Raw genomic sequence first — 18,734 nt, 5'->3', positions numbered from 1 at the left:
ATAACCAAGATTCTAATCTAAGCTCAGGCAGAAGAAAGCAGAGGCCAAATCTAAATAGGTGATTTCATTGTTCTGAATGTGAGCTGGAAGTATTAATTTAAACTCAAGATTACCTTATCTTAAAAGATTTCCACAAGGCATTGGTAGCACACACCTTTAATCTCAGCACTTGGGAGGCAGAGGCAGGCAGATCTTTGAGTTCAGTCAAGACCAGCCTGGTCTACAGAGTGAGTTCCAGGACAGACAAGGCTACACAGAGAAACCCTATCTCCAACAACAACAACAACGAAGATTTCTTTGTTCTGTCCAGAAACCTAATAGAACCCAGCATAAGTTCACACTTCTAGCTCTGAGACAGTATATTCTACCAATTCTACCTGAAGGATCAGGGCACCCTGGGGAAGCTAATTGAGCCCTGAGAAAGACACAGGCATGGCAGCTAGGAATACTGTTCAAAGGGCAAGAGAGGGATCAGAGCCCACTGAGGTCTTGCCTAAAGGACTTGGGAATTAATATAAAAATATATTATTGCTGATCTTGTTTAATGTTCTCCCATTTATTTGTTTGTTTGGTTTTTTTTTGTTTTGCTTTTTGAGAGAGGATGTCTCTGTGTAGCCTTGGCTGTCCTGGGACTCAGAGAGATCCTGCTGCCTCTGCATCCCGAATACTGGGATTAAAGGTATGTGCCACCACCATCTAGCATGTTCTCCCAAAATTTTTGTGATGAAAATTTAATCTCCAATGTAATAGTGTTGGGAGGTGGTACCTTTTGTCAGGTATCAGCTCAGGAGCCTTAGCACTGCTATAAAGTGGCCTTTTGGAAGGAATCTCATCCTCTTTACCCTCCTATTTTCTGTCACATGGTGACACAATGCTCCTCCCTCCTGGGAGAGTAATTATGGCATCATCTTGGAAGAAGGAAACAAACCTCACTAGATTGTGACACTTTGACCTTGCACTTCCCAACCTATAGAGAAGCAAGAGATCAATTCCTTTCTCTATAAATTATCATACCTCTGAGTCTGTTAGAACAGCACAAATGGACTACAGTGATAGCTACGTAATATAAAAATATGGAATTAAAATACTACTCTTTGCAAACTCCTAGCTGGTCATCAATGACTACTAACATCGCAATAAAGTCCAGTGTTACAGTTTGGTTAAAAAATTATCCCACGACAAGGCTTGTGCATTTGAATTCTTGGTTCTCAGCAGGCAGCGCTATTTTGGGAGACTGTGGAGGTTGTAGCAGGAAGACTGAGGGTTAGATTAGAGGCCAGTATGTTACATAGCTAGACTGGTTTGGGGGATCCGGGTCACAGGAAACGCCAAAGACAATCTGATTTTCTTTTCAGCAAATAAATGGTAGTAAACTAAAAGAGTTGGGTCTTCCAAGTTAACAGAGACCGAGGAGACACACTGACACATCCTAATGTATGGATCTTATTTGCACCTAACTCAAACAAACTAAGACAACTAAAGAGAGACAGACATTGGAAATCTAAACATTTGATGATATTAAGGAATTAATGACATTTTTGAAATGTAGTAAAAGAGCCAGGATCATGTGGAGAAAGTGCATATTTGTAGTTCTGAGGTCTGATCCTAAATAATAAGGAAAATGAGTGTGTGCACAGATAGACTAACACAAGCTATAGCTTGATAGTAACTACTGAAATTGGGTGGTATATCTGGAGACTTCCGACTGTTTGGCTACCTTTAATAGGTCTGAAATTTTCCACAATAAAGAATCTTTTGAAGAGGTTAAAATGTTTGGGTCTGGGATTTATATTAGTTTAGAAAGTAAGGTGGGTAACCAGAATTACTGCTTATCAGAAGGTTCATATTATAACAACATCTTGTATTGAGTATGCCCTGTCTTTTTTCATTAATGTGAGATGCCATTATTATCAACAATTTATGCTAGAATCTATTTTTAACCTCTTAATTTTCCTTCATTGATAGGCCTGACCAGCCTTGCCAACAGAAACTGTTTTAATAACTATAGCTTTGCAATGTGAACACAGGGTACAAAGGGCTTTATCCTATAGGCATTTCAGAGAACTATTCTCAGTTCTTCCACTACTTATATACACTTCTATTTGCCCCATGGCACCCTTACTTCAGCAACCTTTTAAACCTTTAATAAACAAATATTGATACAAAAGCTGTCAGGCACCATTTTAGGTGGAAGACAAGTTTATGAAACTGGTCAAGTCCTACCTGGGGTAAATCAGCCAACACACTTGCTCTGCCTATGGAGGTCCAAGAGGAGCTATGTTATTCTTCCCTTACTCTAGAGTGACCCACACCCATGCTTCCCACTGGGGCCCAAAGACTCAGGACAGGATGCAGCAGGTTGAGAGCAGTCTATGAAATCACATGGCAGATAATCCAAATTTCATAAAAACAACAGCCATATTTACAGTATGGAAATTATCTAAGAATATTTATCAAATGAAGAAACATTCATTCATGAAAAGCTACTGAACTTTTGTAAGAGCTGTAAGAGTCTGTGGCACATGAATCTCTACCCTCCCTTCCCCCACCCCGACCACAGGTTCCAGAAGGCAGCAACTACCCAGGAGTAGAAGCTAGGAATATAGCCCCATCACTCACCTCATCTACAATGGAGTGAGTGTCTGCCCACCCCACGGAGAAACAGGCCATCTCTCACCTATTTTTGTCTCAGAAACAAAAGAACAATCAGGTGGCAAGAGTGGAGCCTCCAGGCTTGGTGACAGTAACAGAAACAGCTGCATACAAGGGTACCACTAAGGAAGCAACTCATAGTCCTATCCAGCTGTACTGCCCATGAACTACTCTGACAACCTATGATGACCAGCGTAGCAGGATAGCCCTAAAGGTGCAGTAGTGGCCCCATATATTGGTGGTCATCAACAGCTCTCTAATTGGACTGAAGAGCCACTCAACAGGATGGAAATCATGCCTGGTACTGGAAAACTAACTCTCCAGGGCTGGTGGGGTCATGGATTTTAGAGGAGAACTTAATAATGCCACTTTACTAAACCAGCATAATTCCTAATTGCATCCTAAATATTTATTTTTTTTTTTGATACAGGGCTTCTCTATGTAGCTTTGGAGCCTTTCCTAGAACTCACTCTGTTGTAGCCCAGGCTGGTCTTGAACTCACAGAGATCTGCCTGGCTCTGCCTCCCGAGTGCTGGGATTAAAGGTGTGCATGACCTCCATCCGGCCTAAATATTTATTCTTATACCCACAGATAAATGTAGCTCTCACTACTCATCAAAAAGACTTCTCTTTATAAAAGATGGAGATCATTTCAGAAAACTCGTAAAAATACAGACAAGGGGGTGCCCAGCTGCAATTGATACAACTACAACATAACTCCTGTACCTAAGGCTCAGGAAACATCTCCATGGAGAAGGCTGAAAGACTGTAAGAGCCAGAGGATCAGGAAATCTGTTATAATATTATGTCTCCTAGAAATGACAAGAAGCCTTTACCTCAACAGTGTGGTGGCCTAAACAAGACCTGAAGAAATAAAACACTAACAGACATGCTGACATGGAAGGAGGAATCTCACAGCCTCCACAGACAAGGAACTACAGGCAGCTAAGGAATGCTCACAGGAGAAAGTCTTCCTCAGGGATGAGCCCCCAAATTGGCTTTCCAATACCAAGTGTTCAGCCTTCAAATTATATAGATATATGTAACACTAAACAGACTGGTCAGGTTGTATTTGGATATTTAAGGAAACATACTTTTTATTTATTTATTTTTTGGTGTGTATAACAACAATGAAGAAAGATCATGATTTATTTCAAGTGGGGAACAAGCTATGGGTACATGGAAGGGACTGAAGGGGAAAAAGGGAAGGGGGGAATTATGTAATTTTAATTTAAAAATGTGATTTAAAAAAAACCTTATGGTATAAGCTGAGCATGCCCAGAGACATTTCTGCCCATCGCTTTAACCTTTTACACACTGTATCATGACTTTAAACTAAGCATTGTCCAAAATGTGTCTATTGTCTTTTCTTTTTAAATTGTAACATTAAACTAAACATACACAGAAATGTACTCTTTAACTGAGGATGTTTAGAAAGCAGCCAACCTCTCTATATGGATATGTATAGGTTGCCTAACTAAAATCCTTGCATTTATCCAAGAGAACACTGCTTTGGAAATGACTCTCATGGTCTTGCCAACTGCAGGTACATCTCTTTCCACTCTTTCATTCCTGGCTGTACTCGTTTTGGCTTAGCACTCACCAAGATGCAAACCCAATGCATTAGGTTACAGGACCAGAACCAGAGAGTAGCTACAGGTGTCAGCTTTGCTGCAGAAATACTACTGTAGCCATGCTTTAGTCTTGTGGAAGCGGCTGGGCATGCAGCTGTGAAGTGGGGGGGGAGGGGGTAAGCAAGGCCAGGTGAATTAGGTACAGGTTAAACAGAGGATTATGTTTGACCTAGGAATGGAGCCTTAGCTAGTCCATTGTGCTCTCTCTGAACCTGACTCTGCTATCATCATACAGTTTTAAGCAGTGAGCACTTTTAAAAATATTTAAATATCATCTGCTGGCATTTTTTTTCATTTTTAAAATATTTAGAGCCAGGCAGTGGTGGCTCACAACTTTAATCCCAACACTCAAGAGGCAGAGGCAGTGGATCTCTGAGTTTGAGGCCAACCTGGTCTACAGAGTGAGTTCCAGCACAGCCAGGGCTACACAGAGAAATCCTGTCTCAAAAAACTTTATTAAAAAATATATTTATTTTACAATAGCCACAAACAATATAAAATACCTTGGGATAACACTAACTAAACAAGTGAAGGACCTTTTTGATAAGAACTTTAAATCTCTAAAGAAAGAAATTGAAGAAGATATCAGAAAATGGAAGGATCTCCCATGCTCATGGATAGGTAGGATTAACATAGTAAAAATGGCAATCTTACCAAAAGCAATCTACAGATTCAATGCAATCCCCATCAAAATCCCAACACAATTCTTCACAGACTTGGAAAGAAAAATACTCAACTTCATATGGAAAAACAAAAGACCCAGGATAGCTAAAAGAATCCTATACGATAAAGCAACTTTTGGAGGCATCACCATCCCTGACCTCAAACTCTACTAGAGAGCTATAGTAATAAAAACAGCTTGGTACTGGTATAAAAACCGACATACGGACCAATGGAATCAAATTGAAGACCCTGACATTAATCCATGCACATATGAACACCTGGTTTTTGACAAAGGAGCCAAAACTATACAATGGAAAAAAGAAAGTATCTTCAACAAATGGTGCTGGCATAACTGGATCTCAATATGTAAAAGATTACAAATAGATCCATATCTGTCACCATGCACAAAACTCAAGTCCAAGTGGATCAAAGACCTGAACATAAATCCAGTTACACTAAACTTAATAGAAAAGAAAGTAGGAAGCACTCTTGAACGCATTGGCACCGGAGACCATTTCCTAAATAAAACACCAACAGCACAGACCCTGAGCACAACAATTAATAAATGGGACTTCTCAAAATTGAGAAGCTTTTGCAGGGCAAAAGACACAATCAATAAGACAAAAAGACAGCCAACAGAATGGGAAAAGATCTTCACCAACCCCACATCTGACAGAGGATTGATCTCCACAGTATATAAAGAACTCAAGAAACTAGACATCAAAATACTGGACAGTCCAATTAAAAAATGGGCTAAAGAGCTAAACAGAGAATTCACAAAACAAGAATCACAAATGGCTGAAAGACATTTAAAGAAATGCTCAACATCCCTAATCATCAGAGAAATGCAAATCAAAACGACTCTGAGATACCACCTTACACCTGTCAGAATGGCTATGATCAATAACACCAATGACAGTCAATGTTGGAGAGGATGTGGAGCAAAGGGAACACTCCTCCACTGTTGGTGGGAATGTAAACTTGTACAACCACTGTGGAAATCAGTATGGCGGTTTCTCAGAAAATTAGGAATCAAACTGCCTCAAGACCCAGCCATCCCACTCTTGGGCATATACCCAAGGAATGCTGATTCATACCATAAAGATACATGCTCAGCTATGTTCATAGCAGCACTATTTGTAATAGCCAGAACCTGGAAACAACCTAGATGCCCGTCAACGGAAGAATGGATGAAAAAAATGTGGTACATATACACAATGGAGTACTACTCAGCAGAGAAAAACAATGAAAGCATGAAATTTGCAGGCAAATGGATGGAACTAGAAAAAATCATCCTGAGTGAGGTAACCCAAACCCAGAAAGACAGTCATTGTATGTACTCACTCATAAGTGGATTCTAGATATAAAATAAAGATCAATCAGACCACAACAAGTCCTGTGCTCATTGCATGAATTGGCTGTTTGAAACCTGGAGCTTATGCAGGGACACTTGGCTCAGTCTGGGAGGAAGGGACTGGACCTGCCTGGACTGAGTCTACCAGGTTGATCACAGTCCTCAGGGGAGGATTTGCCCTGGAAGAGGTGGGAATGGGGGGTAGGCTGGGGGTAAGGGGAGGGTGTGGGAGGGGGGAGAATAGGGGAACCCGTGGCTGATATGTAGAACTGAATGGTATTGTAAAATAAAATAAAAAAATAACACCATAAAAAATATATTTATTTACTTACTCATTCATTTATGTATTTATTTATGTTGTGTATATATGTGTACATTTATGGGCACATGCACTCCAGGTCAGAGGACAACTTGTGAAAGTGATTTTTCTCCTTCCACCAAGTACGTCCAGAGATGGAATTCAAATAGTCATGCTTGGCCACAAGTTCCCCTACCAACTAAGACATCTCACCAGCCAAGGCAAATTTTGAGGAGTTCCATATCTAGCTAGTAATATTTCTGCAATAGAATTCTTACAGAAAGAACTTATGTTTTGAGAATCAGAGCAAAGAATTTAAATTATAAATCCTGACTGCCCATCTCCCTTTAATTTTTATTTCACATTGTTTGGAATAACTTATACCAGACTATAGTCTTAAAATGTTAATCGTTCCTAATTCTCACCAGGTTTCCTTTCAAATGCAGAGCTGATTAAGATCAGAGGTGTGCTTACTTCCTCTGTGGAAGAGGCCCCATGGCTCCCTGACTCAGACATCCCATGGTCACCACAGAGGACCAGCAAACTGGGTGAGAGAGTCTCTCTTTCCTGTAAGGCAAAGGAGAACCTGTCAGCTGTACTTGTCTGGCAAGCACATATATGGTCTTGAAGAGAAAACAGTGTAGAACTTCACTTTAGTTAATAGGGCCTTCTCCTTAATGCATTAAATCTCTTCCCATAGGCTTACAATCAGATCCAAGGGTCAAAGTCAAATCATGTTACAGGTGAAGAGAGAATGGTGCACAGCTCAGAGTACTTAAGGGTTGGTTTATGACCTCTGACAGCAAGGTATCTGCATTTCCAAGCTGTGAGCACATGACTCCTCCTGCCTCAGTTTCCTATCAGAGGGATACTGAAGGCATTTTTTACAGGACTGTTTAAAGGTAAAACATGGCATCCAGAGAGGGCACTAGGCAGGTCATGAGGCTTCTCCAGCCATTTGATCTTATCTGCTCCAGTGGTACTGGGCAGGCTCTTGACCCTCAGTGCTTCTCTAGGTGACATGCACCCACACAGATAGTATGGATCTGTCCCTTCCTCCAGTCAAGTCTCTGTTTACATAGAACTCTCTTCCAGGAGGACTGTCCTGAATACACCATTTAAAATTATAGCCTCTCCTTAGTACAGGGGTGCTGGTTCCTCCCGCCTGTGGTTTCCTGAGGCAGCAACTACTTTTGGCACATTTATATTGTTTACTATATTTCTCATGTTTCCTTCCTGGCCAGAATGTAGTGTAGCTCTACAAATAGTTGCCAACCAAGGAACAGTGATCTAGAAGGAAGCATGATGGGCTGGCTGACAATGGGCAGTGCTCTCTCAGTCATTTCTATTTGTTCTAGGAAACACTGACAACATGAAATCCCACCACCATGCAATGTACCACAGTAAGCCTTACCTTCGACAATAGTGATGTGTGAATCTTCATCAGGATACTGTCCATTTCACTGAGCTTGTGACCAATCAGGGGGCTGTGGGGCCCAGAAATGTGGCCAATGTGATCCAGCCCTAGATAGTGAAGTATTAGCACATCCCAGTCTCCTCTTTTTAATACTTTATCCAAATGTCTTGTGACATTATTGTCCACCTTCACAGAGGGGAGGGGGAGGGGGGAGAAGTACATATAAGCAGTGCATCCAACTTTTCTTGGACCACCAGGAGTCAATCTTAGGTAACAGGATTCATGGAAACTGAAAAACAAAAACTAAAATAGAGACTGGAGTGATGGCTCATCAGGGAAGAGCCCTAGCTGTCCTTCCAGAAGGATCCAGGTTCAGTTCCCAGCCCCCACATGGCAGCTCACAAAAACTAAGATAAAACAGAAGTCCTGAAGTCATTAAAAAAAATAAATGAATATTAATATTAGACTAAGCTCTTATGCCTATTCTTTTTAATGTCTCTAGTTTGTGAACAAAACATATTATACAGATAATTTAAAGGAGCAGATGCTACTCTGGCATTCACACACTCCACTCCCATGGGATCATTGCTTGTCTTAACTAAAGCTGAATAAATAAGCAAGCTAAACAGGCCCAAGAAGCCTGTCTATGGATAATGAAGGGCAACCAACCAAGACAGTCCAGTACAGTAGGAATAAGTAACAGTCCTACATAAAAGCTATTCCTGGAAGGAAGAGAACAGCATTTATCTCCATTTCTAAAGCAGCATCATGAAGATGTGAGCAGGTCAACAGCTCCTGATAGGACCAGTGGCCTGTTTAGCTGAGTCTTCAGTGAGCCCATTCCTCCCACTAAAACATACACCACAAAGGAAAGTGTTTCCACCTGATGACACACATAGCATGAAAACTTACTACCGAAAAGTCACACTGTGCCTGCACTGGTGAACTGTGGAAAGGGTCTCTCACTCTAGGAAAAGTATCAGTGAGACGACATACACTCAAGGACTGGCTCCCAAACCCCAAACTAAGCTGAGACTCTTATTCTAGTGCTAGACAGATTAACACTTCTGCCTCATGTTCAACCTTCACATACCTGGATCTAATCCTGACCTTGCTCTTGCTGGAGCCTGCACCCCAGCACAGGCAGATACCTCTTAGGATAAGACTCTACTTAGCTCACTGCAAGCCTTCATAGCCAGGCTCTGTTCCCCTGTAGATCCCAACAGTTAAAGAATTGCAGATAGACACTGGACTCCTGTAACACTGTTGCCTCCCTTTTGCCCATGTGGAGAGCCCTGCTATCCTCTGCTATGGCACCCTTCCTGATGATCTGTGCCCTCAACATCTATCCAACTGTTTTGCATTTGGGGGCCTACATACCTTGGTTCACACCTGTAACAGGGTTTATGCCTCCACTTACAACTGATTATGTAAATGGATGATTTTTATAATAATCTTGTTATACCACTCCATAAATTAATAAATACCACACAAGAAATAGCATCACCTCTAAGTGGAAAATGGTAGTATCAGGCTCTACCTGAGACACAATGCTTCTCTTTTTAAGAAATGGGGTGTGGTGGTGCATGGCTGTAATCCCAGCACTCTGAAGGTGAAGGCGTGAGTATAAAGCATTCAAGATTGGCCTCTGCTACATATCAAGTTCCAGCTTTACCTGGGCTATATGAGACTTTGTAATTGGGGGGAGGGGGTGCTGACCTCTATATAATCTGACACAAAGAATGATGTTGTCCCATCATATTCCACAAAGTGCTTTGGGAATAATTTAAGCCATGTTTCATCTCCATAAAAGATCATTCTTTTCCCAGCAGCTTTTGCCTGTCTTATCACATTGTCTTCTAGAAGCACAGGAGAATTGAGGTTCCTTATGACATCAACAAAGCCAGGGAGACTCCCTGTCATCAACGCCTGCAGGAAGAAACATTCAAGACTTAGATCACAGATCCAAAAACGCAGCACAGGAGACAGGAAGATCACTTGGAGGTCACACAGAGGGGTAGAGACCTACAGTAGACCCTATACTGGAGACTGAGACTTGGACAGCAAGTGGGCAGGTGTGGTGGTGAAAACAGAACACAGATTTTGGACAAAAACATCAAATTCAATAATGAAGATTTGATTATTTGATAAACACAGTTCGGGCAATCCTTTCGTTGCTGCCCCCCTTTTGCCCATGTGGAGATCCCTGCTCACTCGGTGCTGGAGCTCCTCTGCTACGGCACCCTTCCTGATCTTCTGTGACCTCAACATCTGTCCAGCTGTTTTGCATTTGGGGGCCTGTCACAGTCAGTCACAGAAGCTATGGGTTAATTCCTGAGTTAATGCTAACGTGTATGTCTATACATTGAAAACATGAACCTGTATGTTCAGACCCTTTGTCAGTGTTCCAAGTAAGATTTAACTTGCTCTATGTGACAAGCAAGCTCATTAACTCTAACACACAAAACCTAACAATCAAGCAAATCTAATATCTATTTAAAAAAAATAAGAGAAAACTCTGCCTGTATAGAGTTCTCAAAGTGAAATGGGCCAGGAATTTCAGTGGAACATCAAACCCTACCCACAATGTTGCACCATAAAATAGATGGTGGGTGTGAAATATCCTGTCTTTCTGATATATAGTGGAGTCAATACTCTCCCCGCTTTTATCAAGGAAACCTACCAGGCCACAGTAATAGTAATGAACTTTCATGATTTGGAGGTATACCACGACCTAAGATAATAGCCAGAGACTTGTGGTGAAAAGAAACAGGAATCTTTGTTATGCCTATAGAATTCTAGTAAGATTTCTTCAGTGGCAAATAAATGCAAACTTTATTTTTAGGCTCTAGAGCTTGAACTCAGTGGTATACATATGGTAGGCAAGCGCTCTACTGTTGAGTTTTATCACTAGCCAAATATGTAACTATAAATCAACCAGACTTTCAGAGTGGCAGAATGACCAGCTTGGCAAATCCCCACCCCCACCTCCCAAGAGCAATGGAAAACCAACAAAAACTATCAAAAGCAATTGTTTTCAAACTTTCATAGTCACCAAAATTATGCAATAAGCTGTACAGTCACTCTCAAGGAAACCTGTACCTGTGGTTTTTCCTATTTCCTTCCTTCCCTACCTGATCTGGTAATGGCTCCATTACAGCTGGCTGTGACAAGTAAGATATTGAAATCTAAAAAGGGGCTCTGGGAAAGAAGACAATTATGGACAAGTTTTTAAAGTATCTATGTATTTCTAGGAATCTGGAAAGTTAGAGACAGCCAAAATTACTACTTCTGGCTGAGAAGGAGTTCTTGATTAAACAGTCAGTCAGAGTCATGAAAACTACTTGAATAGTCAAGTGTCCGAGCACACATGAGCCTTGGGTGGATGCCTTAATGTGGAATATGCTCAAGTACAACCTTTGCCAGTAGCTGGCTTACCCCTAAATTACACTGGACCAGAGAAGCCCAATGGAAGAGTAGTTTAAAAATAAAAGAGAATTAAAAAAAAAAAAATCTAGGGGCTTGCTAGATTGCTCAGTAAAGAGCACTTGACACTGTTGCAGACAACCCAGCATCAGTTTGCAGCATTCACGTGACAGTACACAACCACCTGTAACTCCAGCCCTGGGGGATACAACAGCCTCGTCTGCCCTCTGCAGGCACCAGGCACATGTGTAGTGCACATACATGCATGCAGGCAAAATACTCAAACCCAGAAAATGAAATAAACCTTTTTTAAAATTCAGTCCAGCCACAGACTTAAGCACTTTGGGTCCTTTCTGCCAACCTTCCTACTCATCCTAATAGTATCTTTTTGACTAATTTCCTCAGACAGGCTTTTCTGACTCCATAATCTCAACTGCATTTCTACCCCTCCAAACTCAGCATTCCATGCTATTCTTTTCCATCAGGCACTCACCACACTATGACTACATGTTATTTGAATGCTCAGTTGTCTAATGGGTATGTATATCCATAGAGACTAAAAGGCCCCTGAAAGCAGAAGTACTGTTTTCCCCCAAACATGTAGCCATTACAATGTCAACACCTAGTAGTTGCTCAGTAAGTAGTCTTCAAACCAATATACAGACAGGACTTCATTTTTTTTTTTTAAATTTACTCATTATTATCGGGTAAACCACTATGCACTTCAAAATTACCCTCACCAAAATGAACACCTAATTATGTAGAAGTAACTATTGTTGAGGCCAGTTCATACTTGTTTGATCATTTTGTATAATATAATTTCGATAAGCAATTTAATTTGACTGAGTTTGTTTTCTTATGTACAATTTATGAACTAGACTGAGTATCCTAACAGCTCCCTCAAGCCTTATGACTAAGGAACACAGCAGTCTACCAAAGGGGACGGTATCTCTTGGACTACAGTGGCCTGGACAATCTGGCTCCAAATCTTTCCTCCTTTCTATGAAGTATGAACTCTGACTACTTCACAAGGGGTAAAAAGATGGTTCCATTTTATTATGGAGTTCCTTCAGCATTCCATTGCCTCAGTAAAACTGACAACATCAAAATATTTTCCATGTTATTAAAATAGGGTCTCCAAATAGATTAGAAAATCTCTCTAGATTTTCAAAAGCACCAAATCATGATTTATAAAACACCAAGTTAAATTTACCTTGATTCGAGGCATAGTAACTGTGGGTGGCTTTGCCTCAGCCACAAAACTATGAGATGCTCCTTTTTCTACCAGGTAAGTTGTGTAGGGCATATACTTCACACCTTTTGACCCAAACACAAAATCATCTCTTAAAGCATCTATCAGCATAATAACAACTTTACTGAAGAGAGGTGACGGCAGCTTGGTCCAGTTCGAACTGGCTCCTGAAAGTGTTTAGAAAAAAGGAAATTAAGTTTTAAACTTTATTTAGTATTCAATTGCCTTCAATGTCTTTTTGCTTGTTCTTCTAGCACATATTTAGTTCAACCTGAAAAAAGGCCCATTTTTAGTAGCCAGTGTTAATTTTCTAAGAGACCAGACGACAACCATGAAGGCTCTTTCAAGGGTTTTAACTAGCCCACAGATGTCAGACTACCAAGAAGGATATCTTCTGGGCTAGGCTGGACTGTATGTTAACAATGAGTAGGTATCCCCATAATATGTAGTGAATGCATGCTCTTAGCATAGTGAAGAGTCCAGGACAGGGAAATCTCAACATACGAGACCTACAGTTGGGACCTGGGCCCTCCTCAGCTTGGCCTAAGACATAGCCTTGCAGGTAGTGAACTGGTGGATTTACAAATTGTTTACATATCCAGTGATTGGATTATGTGGACCTGTTTCACAGCAGCAGAGTCTTTACCTGGTGTTTATTTCTGTGTAGGTGAGAATAGTAAGGGTTCCAGTGCAGAGAGGCCTTAACCACCGGGGGTAGGGGAGGTGTACTGGAGAGGAGTAGAAAATTTGAAGGGTCTGAAGAAATATTACCTGTTACGTCCTATTGGTCAGAACTGGACAGCTAAATTGGAAGTGATTGAAAGGATTATTAAGAGAAGGGATACGGATCCGTGTATAATGAGATGCGGAGCCAGAGTCACTCGGGGTTACTCTGATTATCAGAGTCCTTCTGCGATTACCTCAAAGGTGTATGGTACAGAAACAAAGCTAAACAGTACTTGTTTCGGGGTGGGACAGAATGAAAGCGAGGACCGCTGGGAAAGGGGGTCCATACCTGCCACTGGTTCGGGAGCCGGGGTTTCTACACCGTGCTCTGTTCTAGCAGAAGAACGAACAGGGGCCGGGAAGAATCCCCGAATAAATATCGCGAACCCGATAACCTCAATCGCTACGCAGCTGGCAGCGAAGGCCCCGGAGCCCAGCCGCATCCTGCCCAGCCGCGGGGCCGGGGTGGCCTGAAACTGCGTGTGTCGGCAGGAGCTACGGACCGGGGAGCGGAGACCACTGCCGGGCTGTCAAAATCCGCCTCCCGGCTTGCCTCACCAACGCCAGCGCACCGGAAGTACGTAAAGGTGGCCCGCAGCCGCGGTCGCTCCCTGATGACTTGCCTTCCGACCCGCCCTCAGGGAAATGCCCCGCCCACAGCCTTGTCCCTGCCCACTCTGGAGCCCCAAACCCACGGAGTTCTCGGGGGCTTCCGGTGCCCACCGAGAGTGCCCGCACCTGCCTGGCCCACTCAGGACTTCAACCCTTGACCCAAGGGCACCCGGCGCCGCCCAGTGTCCAGCAGTTGTTAGCTGCTGGTTTCCACGTGTATTAGGCGTGCCTCACCTCCACCTGGTGTTACTCCAGTTTTCGGACGGGTCTCAAGTCCTATTTCTGGGACAAGCCTGCAGATGAAGCGACCCTGGTGTGACTGGTGATCAGTGACCTCCCCTTTGGAAAGCTGCCCTTCTCTAGTAGGAACTGTTAAACCGTAGGAGATTACATGTTCCGATGGAAGATGGGGTATAAAGGGCCAAATCTTACCACTCTTGATTCAGAAATAACCCGGGGCTCATGCAATCAGACGGAAACGGAGTCCACGCACCTGCCTCGTCCTGCTTGGTGCACACTCATACTTCCTGAGGACCTTTCTTCTAGGACCAGGGTGGACCGTAAGGTGTGTCTTCCGACCTTAAATACAAGGATCCTGTTAATGGTTTTGCTGCTGTTAAGTTGTATGAATTCCTTAATATCTTGGATAGCAACTTTTATATTTGATTTGTAAGTTAAGTTTTCATCAAGTCCATGTTTGTCATTTTCCAAGTTTTTTAGCTTGATGTAATCACATGTACAGTTTTAAAAAATTCTTTGTGAATTTGGTGTTAATATGTTAAAAAAAAATAGCATCAATGTTGGGAAAGTTTTTTTTTTTTCTCAACTTTTTCTTCTAGAAATTTTATAGGTTTAAATGTTACATTTTAGTGGTTAATCCATTTGACTTGATGTTTCTCTATGTACAAGGTAAAGGTCCAGTTCCATTCTTCTGCATATTTATCCAACACAAGTGGTGTTAAGAATATAATTTCCAGCCTTGCGGTGATGGTGCACGCCTTTAATCCCAGCACTTGGGAGGCAGAGGCAGGCAGGTCTCTGTGAGTTCAAGGCCAGCCTGGTCTACAAAGTGAGTTCCAGTACAGCCATGACTGTTACATGGAGAAACCCTGTCTCAAAAAAAAAAAAAAAAAAACTACAAAAGGATATTATTTCTGAGGCTTGAGAGATGGCTCAGCAGTTAAGAGCATTGACTGCTTTTCCAGAGTAATAAGTTTTAGGCCTCGCCGTGTGGTGGCGCACGCCTTTGATCCCAGCACTCGAGAGGCAGAGGCAGGTGGATCTCTGTGAGGCCATCCTGGTCTACAAAGTGAGTTCCAAGAAAGGCACAAAGCTACACAGAGAAACCCTGTCTCCAGACCCTGCCTCTCCACCAATGCAGCAAACCAAATCAGACCGAATTGGAAAGCCCAGGTTTAATGAGTAAAGTGTTCCAGATGATTACCCAGCCCCACAGAGAGGAGCCAGGGTAGTGAGGGTTTACTGCTGGGAAGAGACACCATGACCAGGGCAACTTTTGTAAAGGAAAATATTTAATTGGGGCTGGCTTACAATAGTACAGAGGTTTAGTCCATTATCTTCATGGCCATGGTGGGAATCATGGTGAGAAACAACCTAGATGCCCCTCAACTGAAGAATGGATAAAGAAAATGTGGTACATTTACACAATGGAGTATTACTCAGCTGTTAAAAAAGTACAGGCAAGTAGATGGAATAGGAAAAAAGTCATCCTAAGTGAGGTAACCCAGATCCAGAAAGACAAACATGGTATGTACTCACTCATAAGTGAACATTAGCTGTTAAGTAACGGATAATCATGCTACAATCCACAGACGCAGGAGACTACGTAACAAGGAGGGCTGAAGGTGGGATTCATGGATGTCCCTGGGAAAGGAGAATAGAATAGATTTTGTGAGTGGACTGAGGGTAGGAACAGAAGGGATCAGGTAGGGGTCGGGTAGAGGACGGAAAGAGTACTGAAAGAGATGATTGGGGTTGGGGGTCATTTGGGGGGTGATGTGGAAACCTAGAGCAGTGGAAACTTCCTGGGATCTGTGAGAGTGACTCCTGGTAGTGAGGAATATGGAACCTGAACTGGCCATCTGTGGTGATATATTGTGTACCTCAATAAAGCTTGCCTGTGGATCAAAGGACAGAGCCAGCCACTAGATTAGACATAGAGGCCGGACAGTGGTGGCACACACCCTTAGTCCTATCATTCAGGGAGGCAGAGATCCATCTTGATCTCTGTGAGTTCAAGGTTACACTGGAAACAGTACTGGGAAGCACACACACCTTTAATCCCAGGAAGTGATAGCAGGGTGGAGAAAGGTATATAAGGCATGAGGAAACAGGAACTAAAGCAGTTCAGCTGAGACTCTCAGGGGTGAGGACTCAGAGACTTTCAGTCTGAGGATTCATGGAAACAAGATCAGCTGAGGAGTTGGTGAGGTGAGCTTGGCCTATGACTTGCTCTGCTTCACTGAACTTTCAGCTTTTACCCCAATATCTGGTACCAGGTTTTTTTTTTTTATTAAAAGACCACCTAAGATTCGAACAACAGCCATCTTCTATAACCAGGCAAGGCTTTCAGCAGTGGGACTGGGACACCAACCCAGCCACAAAACTTTTGATCTACAATCTGTCCTGCCTGGAAGATGTGCTGGGGTAATGGTGGTACAGAACTTGTGGGAGTGGCCAACCAATGACTGATCCATCTTGAAGCCCACGCCACGAGAGGGAGCCCACCCCTGACACTGCCTGAATGGCCAGGAACCAGAGACTTGACAGTCCTGAGACCCAGGATAGAATCAAATGTGACTGGAAAAAAATTAAATGAAATGATTCCTAATGGTATTCTGCTATATTAATAGATTGATACATAGCCCAGCTGTCATCGGAGGTATCATCCAGCAACTGATGGGAGCAGATGCAGTGACCCACAGCCAAACAAAGGACTGTAGGCGCCAGAGGGTTGAGGACACCATGAGAACACGGCCCACACAATCAACTAAGCAGGGGACACAGAGACTGAAGTGAAAATTACAAGACCTGAATGGGTCTGAGCTAGGTCCCCTGCCCACACCTTCTGGCTGTGTAGCTGGGTGTTCTTCAAGACTCCTACAGTGGGAGTGGGGGTGTCTCTGACTCTTTTGCATGTTCTTAGAACCTTTCCTCCTACTGGGTTGCCTCGCCCAGCCCTGAAATGAGGGTTTGTGCCTAGTCTTATTGTTACTTGTTCTACCATGTTCAGTTGATATCCCTGGGAGGCCTGGTCTGTTTTTGAAGGGAAACAGAGGAGGAGTGGATCCGGGAGAGAGGCAAGTAGGTGGAGGGGCTGGGAGGAATGAAGAGAGGGGAACCTGTGGTTGGGAAGTAATGTATTAGAGAAGAAAAAAACATAATAATAAAATATTAAAAAATTGCTATTTGTGGTATTTTGAAAGAAAATGGCCCCCAAAGGGAGTGGCACTATTAGGAGGTGTGGCATTGTTGGAGTAGGTGTGGTCTTGTTGGAAGCAGTTTGTCACTGCAGAGGTGGCCTTTGAGGTCTAATATATGCTCAAGATACTACTCAGTGTCTCAGTTCACTTCCTGCTGCCTGCAAGATGTCGAACTCTCAGCTGCTATTCCAGCACCATGTCTGCCTGCAAACTGCCATGTCCTACCATGATGATAATGGACTGAACCTCTGAAACTGTAAGCCACCACCTCAATTAAATATTTTCCTTTATAAGAGTTGCTGTGGACCTGGTGTCTCTTCACAGCAATAGAAACCCTGAGACACTATATTTTGCTAATTTAAAAAAATCCAAAAATCTCTCAACTATGGAGTTTGTAAAATCAACATTAAGTTATATACTTTCTTACTCCAAGAGGAAAGAATCAGGAAACAGTCACAATAAAATCAAAGCAATACTCAAGTCCAAAAGTATAAATATCTCAATATCTGATATCTTGAATTCATAGTTTTCTGAGCTCCAAAGGGCTCCATTTCTCCTGTTCTGCTATTCATAGCATACACAGCATGTATAGTAGACTCAGGCTGGCTCTCCTCCACACCTGCTTTTGTTCTTGGTAGTTGTCTCATGGTACTAGTTATTATCTCTTATATGCTGGTGTCTCCACTGCAACTGAGACTGCCCCCTCAACAGTGGCCTTTCAGGGATTTCAGCCCTGTCACACACATCAACTTCTCTTCATGACTTCTTCATGCTTTCAAAACCAACACCACCTGGTTGAGTCTTACACATTATCAAGTTGGGCTGTCAACATTAATTACAGCCTTGGCCAGCCTGGACCACAGCTTCTGTGTGCTGACCCTGAGGAAATAGTCCAGATGATTTTACTTCAATGATAAAATGGTCTCTCCTTTCTTTTCTTTTCTTTTCTTCTTTCTTTTTTCTTTCTTTATTTCTTTTTCTTCTTTTTTTTTTAGTCATTTTTGTTTTTTGAGACAGAGTTCCTCTGTGTAGCCCTGGCTGTCCTGGAACTAGATCTGTAGACCAGACTTACCTTGAATTCACAGAGATCTGCCTGCCTCTGCCTCACAAGTGCTGGGATTAAGGCATGTGCCCCTACCACCTGGCTGCTGGTGTCAATCACGAACTAATTTCTCAGCTCTAGCGAAGGAGCATCAATTGTATCATTAAAGCACAGTAAAGCAAAAGTTTCATGTCAGTCATACTTGTATCTTGTTA

At 42.5% G+C, this 18,734-nt stretch overlaps 1 protein-coding gene and 1 long non-coding RNA gene across 7 annotated transcripts in view; one reads left to right on the top strand and one right to left on the bottom strand.

Moving 5' to 3' along the window:
* The window catches only part of Pigg (phosphatidylinositol glycan anchor biosynthesis class G (EMM blood group)), a 54,190-nt gene extending 40,089 nt beyond the window's left edge, over nt 1-14,101 (bottom strand). For 3 of the 6 annotated variants that reach the window (XM_016004323.3, XM_006985814.4, XM_076547102.1), the window contains exons 1-5: nt 13,712-14,101; nt 12,658-12,863; nt 9,738-9,947; nt 8,016-8,204; nt 7,027-7,168 (exon numbers count right to left, since the gene is read on the bottom strand). In XM_016004323.3, coding sequence (XP_015859809.1) covers nt 7,027-7,168; nt 8,016-8,204; nt 9,738-9,947; nt 12,658-12,863; nt 13,712-13,865 — 901 coding nt within the window. In that variant the 5' untranslated portion in view covers nt 13,866-14,101. Of the gene's footprint in view, nt 1-7,026; nt 7,169-8,015; nt 8,205-9,737; nt 9,948-12,657; nt 12,864-13,711 lie in introns of those variants that run through there. The other 3 variants (XM_076547104.1, XM_076547103.1, XM_076547105.1) reach the window with 2 other exon arrangements.
* LOC121821002 (uncharacterized) lies at nt 14,027-17,460 on the top strand. The gene is made up of 2 exons (XR_006061708.2): nt 14,027-14,599; nt 16,908-17,460. It is a non-coding gene; the product is annotated as an uncharacterized LOC121821002 (long non-coding RNA).
* The last annotated feature ends 1,274 nt before the right edge of the window (nt 17,461-18,734 follow it).

Source organism: Peromyscus maniculatus, chromosome 10 (assembly GCF_049852395.1).
Source record: "Peromyscus maniculatus bairdii isolate BWxNUB_F1_BW_parent chromosome 10, HU_Pman_BW_mat_3.1, whole genome shotgun sequence".
NCBI lineage: Eukaryota > Metazoa > Chordata > Mammalia > Rodentia > Cricetidae > Peromyscus > Peromyscus maniculatus.
The sequence above is the reverse complement of the archived record's forward strand: the minus strand, read 5'-3'. Positions and strand labels throughout refer to the sequence as shown.